This window comes from Pinus tabuliformis, chromosome 3_2 (assembly GCF_031772625.1).
Source record: "Pinus tabuliformis cultivar Carrire ecotype Pingquan chromosome 3_2, CPIR1, whole genome shotgun sequence".
Classification (NCBI taxonomy): Eukaryota; Viridiplantae; Streptophyta; class Pinopsida; order Pinales; family Pinaceae; genus Pinus; species Pinus tabuliformis.
This window is the reverse complement of record NC_142302.1, coordinates 164,060,830-164,084,907: the sequence shown is the minus strand read 5'-3', so window position 1 is coordinate 164,084,907 and position 24,078 is coordinate 164,060,830. Positions and strand designations below refer to the sequence as shown.

General features: G+C 39.3%; 1 protein-coding gene across 2 annotated transcripts in view; it reads left to right on the top strand.

The window, feature by feature from the left end:
- TPR8 (Tetratricopeptide repeat (TPR)-like superfamily protein) overlaps positions 1–24,078 on the top strand; it is a 386,981-nt gene that overhangs the window by 135,619 nt on the left and 227,284 nt on the right. For both annotated transcript variants that reach the window (XM_089416017.1, XM_089416016.1), the window contains exon 3: positions 19,859–19,892. In XM_089416017.1, the coding sequence (XP_089272143.1) occupies positions 19,859–19,892 (34 nt within the window). The remainder of the gene's footprint in view (positions 1–19,858; positions 19,893–24,078) is intronic.

Here is a 24,078-nt window from a genome sequence, read left to right as displayed (position 1 = left end):
CTCCTGCCCAGAAGTCTTCCTGGTATGAAACTAATTTGCATATGGCCTCTCCCTCTGGTTTGCAGCTCATTGTCAAAACACGCCACTCCTCTGAAAGAAATATTCTCTTCACATCCCACATAGAATTCAAGAGGGATTGAAGAGATATGAAATTGGTGGCAAACTGTGTAATGGCGGGGCGCACCAACTCCTTGTTGTTGGTGAATTCTCTCATCAAACTAAGCATAGATGCATGATTATATATAAATTTTTTAATGCTTTTTGATGAGTCAACAATATCTTTGACAGAGGAAATTTTTCCTATGTCCTCCAACATCAAAATCAATACAATGTGTAGCACAAGGTGTCCAAAATAAAGTAGGATGCCTCTCCATAAGCGTCTTGCCAGCAACAACATAATTTGCAGTATTGTTCATTATGACTTGGACAACATGTTCTGCACCCACCTCCAAAATAAACACATCCAACAAATCACATAATAATTTTGCATCTTTGATATGTGAAAATGGCTCAATAGATTTCATAAACATTGTCCCCTTGGGACAACTAACCAAGAAGTTTATAACGTTCTCCCCTTTTGGTCGGTCAAACCATCTGACATCATAGTGCATCCTGTTCGTGCCCATGATGCCCTAAACTCCTAATTTTTTGGTGCAGTCAACCTTTTTATCTTGAAGAATGCGACCTCTAAAGTCATCATAAGAAGGGATTTTGTACCATGGTCCAACAATTGCAATAACATCAACAACAGGCTAGAAAAATGGATTATTCCTTGCAACGCTGAAAGGAATATCAATCCAAAGGAGAAACATGCCCAACAACTTGTCACTTGTTCTTTCTCATTTTTTTAAGCATTGAAGTGATAGATGGTTGTGAACCAGGCGTGGTTCTAGGAACAAAAAAAGATGAGGCAACTACAGGGTTGGTTGTAGACATTGATGCTGAAGTAGAACCAGTGCCACTTCCACATTCACCTCCTAACACCCTCCCTGCTAGTTGCTTCTTCAAATCTGCTTTGGCCACTCTCTCTTGCTCTAATTCTTCCAATGATCTCATGGCTCTTCAGATGATTTCCACATTTGTATTGTTGCAAGGCCCTACATCATGTCCAAGGATTTGTGCAAGGTGATACTTCAATCTATAAAGCCCCCTGACATATGCTGCCCACACAACTTGCAAGACAAGTTCAATCTATGAAACCCTCCATTAGGTTCATGAAATTCCCATAGAAGGTCCATTTTCCTTAGCATGTTTGTGATTTGGTGGAACTCCTGAGTTTTAATGTAAGATGAAGTTTGAACTTTGAAGTTGAACATATGGCACAATAAGAATTGCAAGTTACAAAAAAAAAAAATTACATACATGACACAACGCATTGAATTTTTGACAAACAAACAAAGAAACCTCAACTCAATCCAAAATGAAATCTCTCCACTCTATGCAACAAAAATGAATAAAAAAACACCATCAAATCCACACAAAAATCATTGATAATCAATGGGTTATAGAAACGCAAGCAAAAACAAGAAGAAAACCAAAACAAAATGGCCAAATTTGGTGCTCATACCTGGAAACCATGGTTTGCCAATGAAATTTGATCCAAAGACAAAGTTGTCTTGCTTGGGATGCTAAAATCTCCAGGCTTCTTCCTCCTTTACCCTAGTAGACGCCTTCCAGGCTTCCTCTCCTCCTCAGATCTCAAACCATGCCGCTGTCTGTTCAAAATGACAAAAAAAATTCATTTTTTCCCTTATAAAACGTGCTGTCCGTGAGCCTGGCGATTATTTCCCATTGAATTGCAATAATTTTGAAAAAAAGGCGATTTTTTTGAAAAAAATCGTAATAATCGGGCGTTTTTATTGGCGAAATGAAAAAGTCGTGATTTTTTTATGTTGTCGCGATTATATCGCAATTTTCGCAACACTGGTGTTGATCTAGATTGTCATTGATGTCAATATGGCAATATTCCAGGATACTAAATGATGATATGAAGCCAAGGAGAAGCAGAGCAGATTCGTGAAGAAACAGGAGCAAAGCCATCAGGGAAGCCATTGGAAAGACATTGGAAGCCATTGGAAGTCAAGAATAGGAGCAGTCAAAGAAGAGTTCATCGGAAGCAGTTTATCGGAAGCCATCATGAAGCCAAAGCATAAGAGGAAGAGGTCATTGGAAGCCACAAGAAGCAAAGAGGAACACATCGGCGGAGGTGCATAAATAGTGTTAACAAAGGAGTTAACAGTAATATCGAAGAAACAATGGAGGAGCATAAACAGAGTTATCGGAGGTCACAGGAAGATAAGCCACAGGAGCAACAACTATCGGAAGAGCGGAGGAGTGAAGAGAAGTCACAGTAGCAACAGCTATCGGAAGAGCGGGGGTAGGAAAGTACGAGCTTCCTTGATCGTGGCTGAAGTCCCGCACTCAATCTTAGCCGTCGATCTCATAGTCAACCCTTAGATCACGATCAACTACGGGGGTTAAGGCTGTTGTTAATCCATGTGCCAGTTGAAGTCCCACAAACCATCGATTGCGATGAGATGTGAACTCGACTGCTCCAATAGAACACGCTCTATTGTTATATCGCATCTGCCATATCGGAAGTTGGAACTGCCGCATCAAAAGTTATGTAATGCAAAGGATTGTCACACTGAAAATCTGCAATTGCGATATATATATATATATATATATATATATATATATATATATATATATATATATATACGAACCCACGGGACCATTACAATACGCTATAATACAACATCGCATCTGCCACATCACAAGCCTCTTTAAAGCCTTGCCACATTGAAATCCGCCGATTGCGATATGTACTGCGAACCCGATCAGTTTATGGTAACAACTCTATTGTAATATCGCATCTGTTGTATCAGAACTTTCATATCGCAATTCATAAATGGATGTCACATTAAAAACTGCGATTGCAATATTATCATGGACCCGACTGCACCACTATGACATAACTTAATGTAATATCTCATCCGTTGAATCACAAAGTTCAAAAGGGATGACAGGTTAAAATCGTCGTTTGTGATAAAGTTGTGGACCCGATTGAATTATCAAAAGAAGCTTATTGGAATGTCGCATCCATCGCATATCGCAAGTCTTGAAGAGATGTAACGATGGAAAACGCCGATTGCGATAAGGTTGTGGACATGATGGGTTTATTAACAACTACTTAAGACCGTATCGCATTCGCTTCGTCGGTAGTAGTGGAATCACTATGTTATGTGCAAACCTCTGAAAATTGCGATTGCGATTAAGGTGATGATGTGGCAAGTGGGACCACCCATTATATGGTTTTAACTATGTTGATGTGTGAATATTTGATGATGTTGATATTGGAGGACAGAGCACACTTGTAAAACCTTCGATTTTCATGAAAGTTGCGATTGCGGGATTAAAAGAATGATGTGGCACGTGGGATCTCCAATATGGGTATAACCTCTCTTGTGATGTGATTTCCGTGAAAATTTAGTCTATGGATGAAAGGGCCTCCCTGATATAATTTTAATATGCGACATCATAAGTCAGCCTCTCTTCCAAATGAACGTGTCTTTTGAGTATTGGTGAACTCGAAGAGACAGAGGAAGCCGAAGATCGGGAAGCTGAAAGGTCCAGCGGAAGAAGAAAGGAAGCCAAAGCGCAAGTGAAGAAGGAAGCCGAAGGGTCCAGCGGAAGAAAGAAACCAAATGTCAAGCATTCTGTTGACTGTGTTATTTATTGAAAAGCTCGGACCTATGTTTAGTAGTGATTTCAGATAACAGTTCAAAAGGACGCTCTGCGGATCTAAGAAGATTATCTGAGTATGAACAGGGCAGGGTTGTTTTTTAATTGAACGCAAAATATGAAACTGCAACAATTACTCCTCTGAAGAAGTCATTCTTGAAACAGTTACTCCTGAAGCTTCACTCTTGAAGCAATTACTGTGACAGTAAGAATAGAGGGTTGAAACAGAGTTGTTTCGAAAAGACATTGAGGCCTAGTGTAGATATCTTGTTGATAAGTATCAACAGATCTTGAAGATCATGATACATTGTTCAAATCATCATGAGGTAAACTTTGCAGACTCTATTGGGCAATATGAAGAATTGTGAAGACTCCTTCATACGAAGATGGGTTGTCATTGATATAGCAGTGAAGCTGTTGATTGACAGAACACAGTGAAGAAGATATTGAGAGCAGTGTAATACTACCAAACATTCCTTGACAAGATAGGGTTAGAGCCCTTGGGGTTGGTGCCTCAGAATTGGAAGGATTGGTGTTCTTGGAGTTGGTGCTCCTAAATCCAAGGTTGGTGCCTTGACAAGACAAGGTTGGAGCCCTGGAGGTTGGAGCCTCACAAAAAGTCCAAGTTGGTGCTTGGCAACTGGTTGGAATCTGATTTATTGTAAAGATTATATTAATAAAAGAATTTATTCCTATTGTTCATTTTGTGTTCTAAATATAAATGATTTAACTGGTAAAAATAACAATTGAAAAGGAATAATGATTCACCCCCCCAGTATTTCCAACAACTGGTTCCAATATTACAGTGTCTCATGGGTGTTTGCTAAATGTTTTTAATTTTCCACTGTTGCACTGTTTTTTTAATTTGATTATCACTTAATTTCCTGTTTAGGAACTTTACATGTTACATGGATCATTGTCCCTGGTACGAGAGTACACGTCTTTTATTTAATTTGTCCTTATAGGGTGGTAGGGTGGTGCTAGGCAGGGGAATGAAGTCACCTTCAGGTTGGGGCTTGTAAACATTTTAGGTTGGTAGGGTGGTGCTAGGGCGAGTTGGGGCTCGCTAGGTTGTTGGGGCATCCTTTAAGCTGACTGCTAAAAGAACTAGGGTGTTGGGGCGTCCTTCTAGTGGGAGCTGGAGAAGAATGCTTTTCTAGAGTTATAAGAAATTGTAGCTCTCTTTGTAGTTGGGGCTGAAGATTCAAGAACTTGTTAGAGAAGAGTCCAGTGGTTTTTGACCCAGAGGGGGTATTCCACCTAAAAATCTTGTGCCTATTGTCTCTATTTTTGCATTGTTATTTACCACTCTTCTTGAACAATAATAATAATAACTGAAGATTAACTAATGATCTGAAAAAGATTAATAAAGTGCTAACTTCTAAGAAATACTGATTTACCCCCCCCTCAGTGTTTCCAACACCTCCAACTAGGACACCAGGTCTATCTTTGCAGACGTTGGTGCTTGATCATGCTTCTCCTTCTTGTCCTTCTTTCTTTGTGGACACTAAGTACTATAGTGGCCAAACTTGCCACACCTGAAGTACTTGACCTTAGATAGATTTTTTTTCTTCTTTTTTTCTCCCTGCGAGCCTTGTTCCTGACTAGGATCTTTTGCTTTCCCTTTCGATGCAAGGGCTACATTGTCTTCCTCCTTCACACCCTTTATCTTTCATTTTCATCCTTTTACTTAAATTTTTAACATTACCATGAAATGACTCATGATGTTTGAGAGTAGTTTCGACCTCATTGGATTTCATATGGAGAAAGTAGAATTTTAGATCACACTCAAAATCTAGCAGACTTATCCGTTTTTTAGGATTTCAGGATTGGGGGGATTGCAATGTTTCCATTGGATATTATCATGTACTAGGATATGGAACTCGTGAAGAGAACCAATCCCTATGTGTACCTTGATGTTAGCGACATTGGTTGTCGAAATCCTCTATCATGACTCTACTAAAAATGTACGCATCACACAAACAAAATCTTGACTTGACATGCTACGTTTTTTCTATCTTATATTAATGCTTAGAGGGTGATATTAATGACAGATCCCAAGATAGGCAATGATTTTGATGATATGTAGGTATTTGTTGTAGCATGATTTTTTTGGATGAAAGAGGCCATCTAGAGCCTGTTTGTTGATGTATTTACGGTTCAGAGATGGATTGCACTCAATGCTATTTTGGTTATGTGCACCCTTACATGCTATATAAATCAAAACTTTTAACTTGTGGACCTGTGGTTGTCGAAGATAGTAGCTATTAGATGATTGATGCTATATGGTTTAATCCATGTTTTTATGCTTTTTATAACTAATTCATCATTCTACATTCTTTCTCAGAAATTAGACATTTCTTGTGGTGGCAAGAGACCCAAGCATTAGCAATAGATAATAGATTTACTTGTCTTTTCTAGTTTATAGTAGTTTTTATAACTGTTGACTCTTTCATATTTATTATGATATTTTTTGTAAACAGTATATGACAATTTAAGTTTGAAGTTTGAAGTTGGCAATTATAACTCATTGGTAATGAATTATGAATATGATGCTTTGTGAAAGTTAAAAGTTGAAACATTTCATTTCATTTTAGATATTCTTTTTTATCATTTGGTTACTTGGTAATGGTAATGGTTACAAGTACAAGTTACAACTTTAGTGATCAATGATGATAAATGTTATGTATCCAATTTTGAAAGCTTGAAACTTTAAGATTAATGAATCATGAGCCTCGATATGTTGTATGTTACTAACTTGTGGACGTGGTTGATGAGGATTATAACTTCTAGATGATTGAAGTTATATGGTTCAATCCATGTTTTAATGTTTTATATCAAATTCATCATTCTACATGCTTTTGTTGACATATATGTATCAAAATATATAAAATTATATACTATATAAAAATTCGCTCCCGATTCGTTCCCAGATCAGGAGATTTGAAAATGTCACTCCTCACTCTCGCTTCTTGTTTTTGCTCTTGCTTCTGCTCTTGCTCCTCGCTCCCGCTCCCGCTCCCAAGTAACCTTGGGATCGACCACTTTTCCTTGGCCATCTCCTTATTGTAGTTGGTTAGTTGGTCCGCATCTGTAGGTACTGCGACAACATTCTCTATGTATGTCTTCAGTCCATGCTCACCCAACAAGAAGGACATCCTGGCCTTCCAGATACAATAATTTGAGGCACCCTCTAATCTCTCCTGATCTTGCAGTCTTGCTGAAGCCATCTTTGCAAAAACTCGCACTGGGATGGAAATCTCCCTCTTTCACCCGCTTTGCTGCAAGCTCTGCTATTCACACTCCTCCCGGAGAGAGAAAAACTGCCTATTGCTACTAAAAATATTGGATTTCTAAACTAGAAACCCTTTGAAAGATATCTCCCTCTGTGTGTGCACTTTTCTCTTCAAATCGACGCTGATTTTGCTCTAGCAAACTGCTGCAAAACCCTTCTGTAGCTAGACAAGAAACCTGCTCAGCGAAAATCCTGAGCTGTTGCTCCCTCTGCTTGCTGGAATCGCTTTTCTAGACAAGCCGAATTTTCTGCGTCCTTGCAACTAAAAATTGAACCCTCTGTCCAACAATTCACACTGCTTTGCTAGGCACTGTGCAACCTCTGAAAATTTTCTCCCTCTTCCGCTTTTGAGCTTCCTGTTTGTCAAATATGCTTTGATACCATGCGGAAATTCCTTGAAATGTAGCAACTAGAATTAATTCTCCTAATTGATTATCAATTTATTAATTTTTTGATTAATATCGAAGTAATCACACTGCAATTTCTTCACAAATAAAATAAATGCTACAAAAATAAAAACGCTGGAAATTGAGAAATGCTAGCACACACACAAAAATTATGACACCGTTATTTTAAGACAATTGTCCTCGGAAAAACCCAACGTGGGAAAATCAGTGCAGCAGTGAGGGTTTTTATTAGTATGCAGCAACATAATTTCTTAGTACAATAAATATCGCCAAACTGGTGATTCTATCCAAGAGAAATACTGGCAAAAATACACTGAGGGATTTTACCCTTTCTCCAAGCAATCTCGACACCTGACTTCCTCTGAAAAGCAATCCGTCCGCTCTGCTCTGTGCAGCCTCAGTGTCACTCATACACAGAGTGCTACATGCTCAGCCCAGAATTCCTGGAAATCAAGCCATCCTGCCTATTGCTGATTGGGAAACTGTCTCTCTGGCACTCCAGAAAACCTTCCCAACCTCTGGAAACGAAAATGTCCTTCCCTTCAGCCAAATTGAATTGCTCTGCTGAAGCAACTGCGCAGTCCTTGCGTTGCTTCCTAGAGAATAATTTCGGCTTCCTGTTTCTGTCTCTCTGGAACTGAAAACTCGTCCACAATTCTGTTATGCTATGCCTTTGCGACGTGCTACTTGATCATTGGTTCAATTTCTCCTGCTGAATCACCTGCATTGGAAAATCAAACAACCTAGACCACTGAGTATCTACGCTGGTGTGTTCTCCATCTACCCATCAACCTCCTCTTATAATCTTTAGTTGTGACTTCAACGACCAAGATTAAAAGTTAATCGATGACTGAGATTATCTCCAAGTCGACCTGTGTGAGCTTCTAGAGAATTCTCTTCTTTCTCAATTAATTACTATTAATTAATCATTTATTTTTAATTATGGTTAATTAATTTAATTGAGCCATCTCTAGGTGGAATTTCCAGAAATGATTTCTGGGCTTTGGAGAACTTATGTGTTTTAGCCTCTCCACAGTCTTGAGACTAGAACATCATCTGATGCTACAAAAGCTAACATATGAGCCATATATTCAGGAGGTAATTGTTGAAATTTGAGCAGATTCAGGATTAATTTCCCTGAAGGGAAACCCAACCACCCCAAAGAAGAATTCAAATTTGGCAAAGGAAAATATTATTACATATTTGGCACTCTTCTAATTTTTATTATATTATTATGACAAAATTTTCTTGGGCAAAAGAATTTAAAATTGATTAAAGAAAATATGTTAAAATTTGAATTGGAGTATCTCCCTTCAAATTCCTAAGTCGACATACCCTCCATGGCACCTATTCGATCTCCATAAGAAATTATAGATATAAGTGGGTATTGATAAAAAGATGTAGTTCAATTATCTCTGAAATTGATTAGCTCTCATTCTAGAAGGGCTTGATTGGCTTGCATCTTATAATGTCTAGTTGTTGGCTCCTTCTCTTTTCTCCATGGTTCGCTCCTAAAACGTCGCTACTATTATGTGAGTCATTGCTTTGGTTCTGAGACATCACTATGAGGCATCGCTACAATTAGCTGAGACTTCACATCTGTTCTGGGGCATCGCATCTATGGGACTACACTGTGACACAATTACTCTGCATTGTATTTACATAGTGATACGATTCCCCTGTCTCACATTGCATTTACACAACAAACTTATTATGGCAGTTCGTATCTTTGTGGAAGATTCTTCTAAGGCAACTGGTCTTGTTTTTATGGGTCGCTCTTCTCTATGGATTCATTATAAGTGCTCATCATTTATGGCTCATATTCTATACGCAATGGTTCTATACAGAAGCTCCAATCTCATATTTGGTTAGTGGTTCGTCAATCCTCTGTGATTGCATTCTCTAGTTTGTCTCTCTCTATATATAACTCGCTTTGCAGTGACGCAATATTCCAATGGGATGGCTTGCGCAAATTTACATTTGTTACCATGGCTCGCATCTTTTATGGAGCATATTTATTCCTATGGCTTATATATATATACATATACTTCCTCACTATGGCTTAGCGACTTCACTCATACACAGTCATAGTGGCAACGTCACTCTTGCACAAGTCGCGTAGTGGCATTGCTCACAATTGTTTATTGGTTCGTATCTTATCACATCATCTCTATGTGTCTCGGTCTCTAGACCTACAGCTCGTGTTTGTATGGCTCGCTCACACTTTTATAGTAGTCGAGTTCCAAATCCTGTAGTTCACATTTCATTTACTTTATCACATTACTATTAAAGTTTGCAACATTTTATGGTTTATGTTTGTGGGGCTCACACTATGATGAATGGGCAGTCTGTGAGACATTGATATATATGTAATATCATGGACAATGATTACGTCTAGATAGATGATGGCCTATATAGAGTAATCTACATTATTGTATCAACATGATTAAGGTAAGGCAATAAAATGAGAAAGAGATCTATGTCACTGTCATGACTTACATGACAATGACATATGATAGTCATTTATGTGATTATGAGAACACTAGTAGTAACGCATGGCAGTGACTTGGATAGATAGAATTGAAGTAACAGTGACACAATGATCTATTAAATAATGATACCCTTGAAAACGGTGATATGATAGTAATAACAGTAACGAGACAATGACCTATGTGAGACAATGATCTAAGTGAGACAGTTGTAACAATTGCTTTTGACAGAGCATCTATGACAATTATGATCTTTGGTATATGGCAGTGACACTTTGATTTATGGTTTTATAACAGGGATGGCAGAACTCCTATGACATTGCAATGATGTATATGTTGGTTGAGATATGAGGATCATGTATGATCTGTGGTTGGCTCTAGGTGGCCTAATATGATTGATGTGTCTCATTGTACTTTGTATCTCAGCTGAACAATTGATGAATATCTAATAGAAGAAGAATCTGGTTGGGTTTTCCTCTAGTGGGGTTTTGCCTTGGTCTCTGACCTAAATCATGGTGTCTCTATTTGTGCATGCTTTTCTTCTACTGTTCTTAATTGTTTCGCTGCATTGTTAATGTTATTGTTCTTTGTACATAATTGCTTATGATGTTACGATATTATGGGGTGAATGCAACATGTAAATGATGAAAGGTTTGTAAATTCAATTATCTAAAGCAAAAAACAATCTAACCCTAAGAAAATTAACAACAACTACGAAAGTTTATTCTAGTTTTCTTTGTTGATCTCCTCATTTATAGCAGAACTTGGGAGGAGCACTTGAGACACTTAGAAGAGGTGTTAAGTATATTAGAGGAGCAATCTCTCTTTGCCAAGGAGTCCAAGTGTGAGTTTGGAATGGCAAAGATTTTGTATCTTGGGCACATCATCACATAGAAGGAGTGCAAGTCCACCAGGAAAAGATTCGAGCTATAATTGAGTGGCCAACACCCAAGAACCTCACGAAATTGAGGGGGTTCATGGGGATATGCAATTACTATTGGCGATTTTTCAAGGGCTACTCTCAAATGGTGGCACCCCTAACAAATATGATGAATAAGGGGCTTTTCGACGAACATAAGAAGTGCAACACACTTTTGAAAGGTGCAAGGAAGTAATGAGCTTGTGTCCCTTTCTCGCACTTTCAGACTTCTCATGACCCTTTGTTTTATATTGCATTGCCTTAGGGGAAGGCATAGGGGCAATACTGATGCAATATGGGCATCCAATAGCTTTCAAGAATCAGAAGCTAAGGGAGCCAAAGAGGCTCTACTCGATATATGAGAAGGAGATGTTAGCCATAATGCACGCACTAACAAAGTTCAGGCAGTGTTTGGTGGGAGGAAGGTTCGTGGTCAAGACAGGCCACAACATCTTGAGATACTTTTTAGAGCAAAAGGATCTCAACGAGAGACAATAGAAATGGGTCAACAAAATTCAAGCCTATGACTTCGACATCGAGTATGTGAAGGGGAATAAGTATATGGTGGCTGATGCCCTCTCTAGGCAACAAATAACATGTTTCTTTATAGAGATCAACAATGATTGGAAGACACTCCTACTAGTTGAGTAGTCTAAGAATAAATTTGCATGTGAGTTGTTGGATGGAGTAGTTTTGGATGATAGGTATAGGGTCATCAGCGACATTATCTTTTACAAAGGGAGGATATTCTTGGTCCCAGAGTTGCAGCGCAAGGAGGGGATCATAAGGGCTATCCATGACTCACCCCTAGTTAGAAAACCTAGGATTCTTCAAAACATGCAGGCAGGCACGAGAGATATTTAGGTGGAAGGGCCTCAAGGGGGATGTTTGGAGACATGTAACAAAATTTTCTATTTGCCAGCAGAATAAAACAGAGTAGACCCATCCAACATGACTACTACACATGTTGTCGATCCCACATAAAAAATGGGAAAACATTTTGATGGATTTAATTACAGGGCTTTCGAAGGTACAAGGGAGAGATTATATCTTCATGGTGGTGGATATACTAACAAAATTTGCAAATTTCATGGCCATATCTTTTGACTACTCAACAACAAAGGTGGTAGAGACATTCTTTTGAGATATCTTCAGATTGCATGGAGTTCCCAAACACATTGTCAATGACTAAGATAGCAGATTCCTTCGCGCATTTTGGTAGGAACTATTTAGATTGTTTGGCACGATGATGATCCCGAGTACTAATTATCATCAATAGACAGACAATGAGACAAAGATCGTCAACAAGTGGGTAGAAGGATATTTGAGGAACTATGTGGCCAGGCAACAAAAAACTTGGATTAGGTGGTTGCACTTGGGTGAGTACTGTTATAACACCACCTACCATATGTCTATTAGGATGACTCCTTTCAGAGCATTGTATGGGTATGATGCTCCCACATTCATTGAGATGGCACTAGGAGACAACATGGCACCAATGGCCATGGATTGGTTGCAAGAGAGTCGGGATATCCTTAGAATCTTGAAGGAGAACATATAGATAGCCCAAAGTCAGCAGAAGGTGTATGCAAATCACAATAGGGTGGAGCACAACTTCCAGGAGGGGGATCTTGTTTTCCCGAGACTTCAACCATATAAACAATCATCCTTAAAGAAGAGTGGATCTAAGAAATTGAAGCAACGATTTTATGAATCTTACAAAGTGATTAGGAATGTTGGAGAGATTTCTTATGAATTAGAACTAATAGAAGAGAGCAAAATTCACAATATTTCCCATGTATCTTGCCTTAAAAAGGTGTTGGGACAACAAATCAAGGCCACAACAAAGCTTCCACCACTTGATGAGGAAGGGAAATTGGTCCTCATTCCAGAAGAGGTCATGGACGTGAGGGAGAGGAAGTTGAGGAGTAGAGTCATTTAAGAGTATTTAATTTGATGGAAGGGCTTGGCAGTAGAAGGTGCTACATGGGAAGGTGAACATGTGGTCCAACACTCTAGCTTGCAGTTGCTCGAGGACAAGCAAATTTGGGAACGGAGGACTGTAATGCCCCTTTCCAATCCTTAGAAGCATGAAGAGTTCAAAGTCATAGCCTATCTGGATCCCATGGGCTATTGACAACAAAGAGTATCAACAGAATAAATTAAAAAATAATTTAATAATGGTGGTAAAAAGTCACTTTAGGAAAATAAAGTGACCCAATGTTTTTGCTTACCACCCACGGTTTTCAAAGGAGGAAAATGTTATAAAAAAGAAGAGAAGAGAAGGAGACTCAAGGGGGACATGTGAAGAATTATTGGTGAATTGATAGGGATCTCGAGCAACTTGCAAAGTGAGGGAGAAACCCTCGAAATTTCCCAACTTATGTGTTGAAATATACACCCTAGCTAGTGGCAGTCAAATTCGGTGGTTGTAAATCCACTCTAGTTGATTATTTGATTTTGCAGGGACACTGAATCATGCTTTGAGGAAGTCGCTGATCCATCAGAAGAAGAGCCAAATTGTTGTATTATCAGGAGTCCGAATTCATCTTTGCTTGCAAGGGCCAAGTTAATTTCCAGGAAGTGAATTGATCTGTGAAAAAGTGACCAAATTATTGAGCATCAAAGGGGCCGAGTGAATTGACTGGAGGACGAGTCCACTTCTGGAAAATTAATATCTCAGGGGCCGAATTGGTATTTCTCCATTTTTTCATGAAGGTCGAATTCCTTGAGCAAGAGGGCTGCGTCAATGACATATTAGGAGCATATTGCCTTACATAGAGAGGATTGATCTACTAGAGGGTCTGAAATGATTATTACTGAAGCGCTGAATGAAACCCTAGTGTAGAAGCCGAGATTAATTAATCAGTGACGCTGGAAATTGTGTGCCTTAGGAGTTTGAGTTAATCCATAAAGAGGAAGGCCAAATTGATCTAGTGAAGGGGAACGAGCTTTATTATCTAAGAGGGATGAATTGTGAAGTCCACATTGCTCATCTTCAGGTGGGTCAAGTTTGTCCATCAAGGGGGTTGAATTGATCATTGAAGGGCCAAATCAACAAGGAACTATAGAAAGAATTTTCAGGAGTCATTCCCTAGTTTTTGCTTCAAAATATTTATGTAAATTTCCTCGAGAGAATGTCATTAATAAAATATAGTCGAAGTCGCAACATGTTAGACTCTCTCATAAAACAATAATAAATCCAAAAATTAATTAATTAAAAATTCCAAGTTAGGAATTTGTGCCTAACTCTTGGGTTGTTCCTCTAAGATAGGAGTTAGTTTAGGTAACTCCTATATTGGTGTGTCTGGTGAGAAATTATCTCAACCAAAGGAGAAATTATCTCAACCAAAGGTGTCTAAGATAGCACGCACTATCTTGAGAACACTGTCTCTCATCTATTTATTTATAACAATGTATGAATGAGAGATAATACATGAAGAAGCATGAGGCTTCAGCCTTTTTCTGCCAATATTGTGTCTCTGATTTTTATATGTGTTTTCTATAATCTGTTGGAGTTAATCTCATTTTCATTACAACATCTTTCTAATTTCTAGGCTTTTACATTTGAAAATATTATTTGACGTGTTGGTAATTTTATCGTGTAAAATTGTGCAATTTTATCATGTCTTTGGGAAAGAAATTCATGGTGTATTTTTTCTGCAGCAAATTTCTTAAAATTCTAGCCAAATAATTTTAAAGGGATATTACAGTCATGTTCATAGAGTTTACCCTAAAGGACTCCATTGCCCAATTAGATCAAAGCACTAGTCTAGTAGGTGTTGATCCTTTATACATACTTTCTCTCTAATTTTTAGGTATCTAGGGTAAGAGTTAGGATTAGGGCTAGTGTTTTTCTTGAAATTATACCTATAACAATTTATTTGGATGTGTTATTGCCCTCTTAATAGTGTTTCCATTTAATAACTTGAAAAAGACAAAATCTAGTTTTAGTTCATGGTAAAGACTTGTAGTTAGGGATGATGTCATCTCTTGTATTGTTGTTTTATACATGTTTCAATCATAAAAGCTCACTTGCTTACCCTAAAACGTATTTACCTAATTGATAGCCTTAATCCTTTATTGATATATGTTTAAGGAGCTATTTGTTCTAGCTGTTATGTGACATTGCATGCCATATTATTGAATATTTCTCAACCCTAACTTATTATAGCTCACTAATCTATCTAGGAGGTGATAGGAAAGTGTACTTGAACTTTGGTAAATCATATCTTAGCCTTTCTAGGCTTTTTCAATACCTCTCCCAAATCATTAGATCTCACATCACCTTAAATCCTCCTTTATTAAATACCTTTAGGTGATCTTTAGAGGGAAGCCTCCCTTGTGGGATTCAATTCACCACTAAATAGCTGGAGAAAGGATGCTAAGGTGATAGTGGTGGTCGATCTCTTTTTCCCATAAGGTCTAGATTTGCTTAGTGGGGCTTTGTACTAGGCTAACTAAATGTTGAGATAATAGTTCCTATTGCTGCTTCCTTTGCCACAAGAAACACCTTTTAAGATTTTCTCTCTCTCTCTCTCTATTTCGCAAAAGAGATGTGAATTGAGCAGTTCTCTCATACATTCTCTCAAAAACTTCTAGCATACCATCTTTCCTTGCCACTCCCCCCCTCCAACTTGACCTTGAACTCAATTCCATGGGAAACACCTAATCCTAGTCATCTCCCCCTGTTTGCTACTGAACTTCTTATCAAGACATCTAGGAGGCGGTTAGAGTAATGAACACCAACAACGTTATATATGACGAGGGTTTTGAAGATGATCTATTCAATCACGATCTTCACGCTCTTGATGATCACTCGGCTAATTTATTCAACCATGTTTTTCACATAGGTTTCCCACATACTTGGTCCAAACACGTCATTCACCTTATCCACAAATGTGATTACAACTCTGATCCCAACAACTAGAAAGCTATTGTGGTTTGCAACATGTTCTCGTAGCTATATGCTACCATTCTTTCATTTAATGATTTGAGGATCTTGCATGGAGAAATCTATGAGCTAGAGGATCCATCTCACTATACCATTGACCATATTCTCACTCTTTTTGCTATTATTGAAGAGGCGAGAGTTTTCCCTTTGAAAGTTTCTTGTTGTTTCATAGGTTTTCATAAAGTTTTTGACTCCATGCCTAGAGCGACCCTTTTCTAGAGGCTTAGAGCCATTGACATCTTCAAAACCTTACTGACCACCATAATGCATTTGTATGATTTGGTCATTGGTCATCTTCACACAAGTCATGGCGTATTCGACTTTATTAGTAGTACTATTGGGGTCAAGTAGGGATGTCTTCTTTGCTCTCCTTGTTTGGGATATGGATTGATGAGGTGGAGTTTTTCCTTCATGCGTGTATCTAGATGGGTGCCTTCATCACTTGGTTTTGATAGTTTTTTTGCTTGATGATGTGATCCCATTGTTATCATCCTAAGAGGACTTGTAGAGACAACTAGATGCATTAGCCTTGTCCTGTGGCCTTTGGTAGTTGAAGATCAACTTGAGTAAAACGAAGGTCATGATTTTCAATGGGTCAAAGAAGGTTCTTTTGGAATATCATTTATTTTTCAAAGGAGAGGTCACTGAGATTACCAACATTGGCACTTACTTTGGGATGCAATTCTTGGGTCCTCATTCTAGTCTGAGGCATGCTCTTTATCCTCGGGTCAATAAGGGCTACTTGCTCCTCGCCCTTCTCGAGAAAAAGTACTATTGATGCCATTTTCAAGATGTTTTGTCCGAGATATCTCTCATGGACACACTCATATGAACCATAGTTCTCTATGGTTTCGAAGTTTGTGGGATTTGTTTGTGAGAGTCTAACTGGACCTTAAATGAGAGATTGTCGTCCCTTCTTCTTTGCCACAGTCTTATATGCAAATAGATAGTCCCTCTATCCATTATCGACTTTTGCCATTTAGATACTTTCTTGACGTTGTGGGTCACCTTCTACATACTAGGAAATAATTAATTATGATAATTTGGAACAACATATAAAGGAAATTCATTTAGATTACTTGAATAAAGGCATCGGGTAGGTTACATTCAATGATGGGTTTCTACACTGAGCACTTATGGAACTAAGAGACAAACTCATTGTCTGGCCTCCCTACACTTGATGACTTGGACACATACTCTTTGTACTTTTGGGCCAATTAAAAGTAGGTTTGCATAGACTTTAGATGTAGGTGGAGCACCAACTCGACAAGTCATAGGACTTGTTAGTTGTGCAGGTTCATCTTGCAGTTCCCCCATATACTACGAGATCTAATGGATGTTCCATTGCCTTTTTCAGGGAGTCACAACCCCTCCAATTTCCTTAGTCACTTTGACTAGAGATGCTTGGCCTTATACATGTAGGAGGCTCTCAAGCTTAGCTCCCATACTCTTTGACCACCTCCTATACTAGTCTCCTCTTCAGAGGTTACTTCCTTTGTTACAGTGTGCAATTTTGCCAAGAGCACTGAGAGATTGCAGGCTTGGCTCTAATTCCAGATCTATGTAGGCTCGTGGGATTATGTCATGTCCCTTCTCAAATGTATTAGTCACGGGGTGGAGCTACACAATTTTGGCATCATTTTTGGATGAAGAGGAGGACCCCACACGCAGGACTTAGGAACTATAGGCAAATTGACTTTATTTCTGGCAGCTAGTGGAATGTGGGGGCCACCCACATGAATAATTCGAACTTGGCCATTGCATGCGTTGGAGGGAATCGAATTAGTGGAAGGAGGGGCCCACAAGAGGCTAAGGGGACCCAAGGTGATAAAAGAGGAAGAAGCTCTCATTTTGCAGCTTCTTGATCATTTTACAAACAAACTTATCTTTGTATGCTCTTTTGCTTAGCGAGTCTACCAGCTGTTTAGCCACGGATCTTCTGTAGGGGAGATTCGACCTCTACTTCGGGGGACTATCCGTGCCCGCTCTAGGGAGGATGTTCCACAAAGATTTTAGGGGTTCCAACATTAACATACACTTCATCTAGCCACACAAAGGAGACTGCATGTTTTCTGGGCAGCCAGAAACATGCAGAAGGGGATTGAGCCTGCTGGGAAGTCCATAGCTTGCTAGGAGTTTCGAGAGCTGGGAAGGCTGTTGGTTGAGGACAATTTCAGTGAGTTTCACAGCGAACCAGTCAGGGGTTACAGCAGTACGAATTTTTGGGCAGAGGGATTGTGCAGAGACCTCGGCAGCAAAATCGTGGTGCTTAGGAGAGCAGTCATCCGGGCCAAGGATCATCCGAGGAGCAAGGAGATAGTCATCACAGGTGAACCCAACATTCTTGGGGTGTTTTTAGAGGGATTTGCAAGTTGTTTCCTGCAATTCGAGTTTGGCAGCGATAGCTTGGGAGAGGCTCCAAGGAGGCCGAAAATCTAAAGTCAAAACCAGAGAAATTCGCTTCTGGGTTTCTCTGGGTTTTGTCCAAGGAGTCTAAGGCTGAAAGGATATAATTTTCTGGGCGGTTTTTGAGCACATTACAGCAGGTCGAAGTTCAGCAGGACAACAGTGTTACTGGGACAACACAGTGCAGAGTGGTGCAGCAACTGGGAAGCCTTCAGCTCAGCTACTCCATCACCTGGGTTCGGTCCAGCTTGTCTTTATGACAAGCCCAAGTGTACCATCTCATTTATATTGTACCTATGCTCTCAGATTTTATAATATATGGCTAAGCAGTTCCAGATTTACAGTGTTTTATGGGTGTATAATGGATGTTTTTAATGTTATGCTGATGCATTGTTTATTTGTTTAGAATATCACTTATATTCTGACTTAGTAACATTACAGATTATCACACCTTCTCGAAGACCTCAGTGCCATTGTCAGTCCAGATTCCACTTTGACAGCCAAATGAAATCACCCAGGCCCCAGCAGAGGTTGACCTCTACTTGGCCTCAAATGTTATGCGAGCTAATTCTTGTGGTCCTTGATATGCTGGTTTCTTGGGCTTTCCAGTTTTGGGATCCGTGCTCTTTGTACTTCTTTTCATATCTGCTCTGGAGTTCTGTTTTCATGCTTCAGCCTAGATCAGCATTTAACTTTGCTTTATGCATCTTGTTTCTTCTTTATAGGAGCTGTCTATGAGCTCTGGTTTTGTATCAACATCATTGTATTTGGCAGTACCATTGACCTACTTCAGTGGTCATTAGTTGGACATTAACAAAATTATCTTATTCTATCTTTCTTTTCTCTCCCTTCTTGCAATGCTTTATGCAATCCTTTTAATCTAGACTAACTTAGCTGGAGGATATTGGCACAGCCTTAAGATGGCACTGTATATAAGCATCTTGGTCCCATAGGTCAGTTGGTCTCGTCGATGGTTAGTTGAATAAAATTTCTGTTCTATTCACCCTTTCTCTTTTTACTTATATATATATATATATATATGGAAAATTTGTAGTTTCTGTATCTTTACATATGGCCCCACCTTTTCTTCTTACCATCGCACCCAGATGATTCATGTGGGCCTCTAACATCTGGAGTGTGTGCAAGGCATGAGCCCTATGGATCTACAAGACATCAAGGGTAATGTAAGGGTGAACATAAACAGTTTAAACATATAATGGCTCACATTAAGTATTATATTCTTTCAATTATTTATCACAGGCTTGCATTTCTGTGCGTGCAAGTGCATGTTTGTGTGCACCTACATCATTAATTTAAAAAGAATTTGCCAACTCTTATGATTATTTCCTAGTGATCTTGAAAACCACCATACAAAAAGATTACCAAAGCTTTGAGAATCAATCTTGGATTTTATTTATTCCTTTTTCCTTCAGAATATTTGTCGGCAGTTTTAAGAGGAACTTGAGTATCAAGTTACAACTGCTTCTGTAATTATCTAAATTTAGGACCTTCTTTGTTATAGATTAACTTTGATTTCCTATATATGATTCCTGTAAATTAATTATCCTTTTAAATTTTCAATCATTGAAAATTAGTATTGAAAGTAGGTGAATAATTTGCTTATACAAATGATACTGTTTCCAGGATGAAGCTGTTTCTGTGGAACCTAGAATGCAAGGTAATCCATAAGATTTTGTATTTTCTCAAACATTTTGGTTTTCAATTTGGAACTGCAGAAATGGCTTTATGCTAGCATTCTAGTTTTTTGTTTTGTTTTGTTTCTGCGACTACTATGTATTGTGAGCAAAAGTCGTATAAGTTTATTTTATATTGTAAAATAATTATCATATTCTCTGCAGCTATTCATTTTAGAACATTTGTTTAACAGCATTTACACATATTTAATGAGATTCTGTCTTTGAATATTTTTATCATAGAACAGAAAGAATACAACACATGAATAACAGATGCTGTCTTGATCCTGCATTTGTTCCATTAATGTCTTAGTGTGACATCATACATCAGCAAATTTACAGGTGTTTCCTAAGTTACCTGGTTAGTGTTTGTGTTCAAATTCAACAACAATGAAATTCTATAAAAAAACTGTCATATTGGAAATATTTGATAAAATTCACACACACACACACATGAATGAAACTTAACTTTATAATAACAAATAACAAAATTAAATTTTATATGAAATTTTTTATATATCATATTAATATTATTTTATTACTTACAACTGTGACATAAATTAAAATTACGAATATCTCATGGCTAATAATCTCTCCCTCCTGCAAGCAGATTTTCTCAACTAGAAAATTAGGATATAAATTAAAATTGTGACTGTCATCAGCCTCAATCACATTTTTTAAACTAGACCAGATTGGAGCAATAGTTTTCTGATATTTTGAGACCCATGCATGCGCTTGTGTGTAGAGGCATGTTGGCAGTGGTAACCATTTTGACTCTATACTACACCAGCGAAGCCCTATAAATTAAATGGCTGGTAAGTGCCGATAGGCATCAAAACACTTACCTCATGATACATCTCACATTGCCAAGATGTAATATTCCTAGTGGAAATTTACAATGAATAACAAAACAAACATAGCAACAACACACACAAAAAATACAACACATTAAACACCCAGAAATCTCCATAAACTGCGCTGAGTTGAGCCATTTTATTGATATAATTGCTGGGTACAAAGGTAAGATCAGAAAGCATGCCCCTGGGCTTGCCCAAGGTAAGCTAACAATGTCCAGGTGATGAAATCAGCTGCTCTAACATGCAATGTGGCTGTCCTAAAAAATCTCTGCCCTGACCTAGTGCTCAGAAAATTTTGGGAAATTAATTCCAGGCTCTCCACAAATAACCCACAAAAACCCACGAAGGAATTGATTATTGGCCAATTGTTGATCTTGGAATTTCGGCTCAATTTTGCTTAGCTTCTCCAACTGCTGGGTATTTCAACCCACCTGTAAATAAGGCTGCCAAATGCTCCCAAAATGGCTGATAAACTCAGAAAAACTCCCTTCCGATCTACTCCCACAATCTCAGCCCCAAAATCAACCTCCTCTCTATGTCCCACGCGTGGCAAGGAAAGGGACTGCACAGGCCTATGCTGTCTCTGTTGAAGCTGCCCCAAGAACACATTGAAATGCCCCTGGATCGATTTGAAACTGATGGAATTCCCTCCGAGGGCTGAAGATTCCCTGGAAGTTCACCGAAGCAAGGGGTGAGATTCTCGCCTGAAAATCTCTTGTGCTCAACAACACATGCAGACTTGGCCTCCAAGTCAAGTGTGCTAGTCAAGGTAAATGCTCAATTGATCAAGAATACCAAAAATGAGTGCCTTCTCATTTGTCAATGTGCCTCCCAATTGCCCATGTGGGCCCAACCATCGAACTCCCTATCATTTTCCCTCCAAGGGGTGTGTATTTCATAGGGGGGCCGTATTTCTCCATGAGTGGATCCCACCTTCCGCTAGCACTTCGATTTTGTTTCCTTTCTCTAATGTTTGGGCCTTTCCTTAGCTTCAAAATTAAAGTGGGGCCCCATAACCCACTTTTCCTGAGTACAAATGCAAAATAAGACAAAATGGGAAAATTGATATTTTCCCTTAGCAATATTGCTAAGTGGGAATATCACTATCCTCCCCGACAAGATGTTGCTTTTATTCAAGGAACTGTAATGAAGGATGCTGAAGTGTTTGCTCTCCCTCCCAAGTGGCATCCTCATCAGGTAAATAACTCCATCTGATAAAATATTCTTTGATGATCTTGTTCCGCAAGTGTCTCTCACGGTTGTCCAGAATAGCCTACAACTCTAGAACTAAGTGCCCCTCATCATCCGTGGGTGGTAGCTCTGTAGTTGCTATCACCCGTTGAGCCAATGCCTTTTTCAGGCAAGACACATGGAAAATGTTTTGAACTCGGCTCCCCGGGGGTAACTCCAACTCATATGTGACCTCCCCAACTCTCCTAGTGACTCTGTACGACCCATAAAAGAAGGGCTTGAGCTTTTTGTTCTCCTTCTGTTTGAGTGTCAACTGTCTATACCACTAAAGTCTCAGGAAGACCAAATCCCCAACCTCAAACGGCCTTTCTACTCAACCTCTGTTTGCGTAGAGTTTTTTCTGTTTCTGCACAGTCTGTAGGTTATCTTTGAGAGCCTGCATGATATCTTGGCTCTCCTGAATCCAATCCTTGGCCCTAGGGGCCTCGCTGTCTCCAAACATCATGTCGGTGAAAGATAATGAATCATAACCATACAAAGCTCTGAATGGGGGCATACCTATGGACATGTGGTATGTTGTTTTGTAGGAGTACTCGCCCAAATGCAACCACCGCATCCATGCACACTGATGGCCCGTCACATAGTTGCATAGGTAGCCATTTAGCCATTTGTTGATTATCTCCATGTTCCCATTAGTCTGGGGGTGGTAACTAGTACTCGGGGTGAGCTCTGTGCCCACCAGTCGAAACAACTCTTGCCAAAATCCCCCCATGAACTTGCTGTCCCGATCACTGACAATGGTCTTCGGAAGACCATGAAGCTGAAATACCTCCCTGAAAAACAGTTCAGCCACTTGTGAGGCCGAAAACTGGGCTGAAATAGTGAAGAAGTGGGCAAACTCCATCAATCTATCTTTCGCCACGTAAAGGCAGTCCTTGCCCTGGACTGTGGGAAACCTGGTAATAAAATCCATCGATATGCTCTACCATTTTTTCTCAGGGATAGGAAGAGGCTGTAGCAACCCAACAGGGTGTGTCTGCTCACCCTTGTTCCTTTGGCACACATCACACTCCCGGACATGCCTCAGAACATCATCCTTAAGGTCCCTCCATGCAAGTTCTCCTTGATAGCCCTATATGTCTTGGTAAAGCCCTGATGCCCTGCTAACAGTGAGTGATGGGCAGCTTGCATGATCTTCTCCCTCAACTGAGAGTTGGGCACTAAATAAATCTGGTCCCGAAAGTAAATCAACTCGTTCATCACCCTATATAGGTTATTCGTCACTGCACCATCAAGGACCTCACATGCAAATCGGTCCTTCGAAGACTCTACTAGCAATTGCGCCCTCCAATTTGGCGCAATGCTTATCAATGAAATGGTGGCTAGCCTCCTGGAGAACGCATCAGCTACCACATTGTGTTTACCCTTGACATACTCAATGTCAAAGTCGTATGCCTAAAGCTTTCTCACCCACTTTTGTTGCCTCTCCTGTAGCTGCTTCAGCTCCAAGAAGAATCTGAGGCTGTTGTGGTCTGTCTTCACCCGAAACTTGTTTCCCACCATGTACTGTTGAAATTTATAAGTCTAACCCGTTAGAAATTCTTCTTGCATTATCTGGTTTATTTCACCTACTTGTTTATTCCTTAACAAGTTATTTATCCATATAAATACTGAAAATAAACACAAATGCAGTCTCAACTCATCTATAGATCATCAACTAAAATAACAGACAAACACACAAGGGACACCATTATTTTGGGACAATCATCCCCAGAAAAACCCAACTTGGGAAAACCAATGCAGTAGTTCTGAGGGTTTTATTATTAAATAACTTTCTTGAGTACAACTAGGGTGCCAAACTGGCTCACCCAATAGAGATTTCTATTTGGCGGTAATACCTCTCTTCAGAAGCAGATATTCAGCGAGTTTGCTCCATGAAAATCCTTCCAACGCTTCTTTGAGGCTCTGCGTCAGCCCTCCTGGCCTCTACAAAGCTCTGGAACCCTCTGTGTTAGCCCTTTGCTCCTCTGCATCAGCTCTTTGGCCTTTTGTGTCACCTAGGCAGGCCCTGCTAGGTCATCCGTCTAACCCGTTAGAAATTCTTCTTGCATTATCTGGTTTA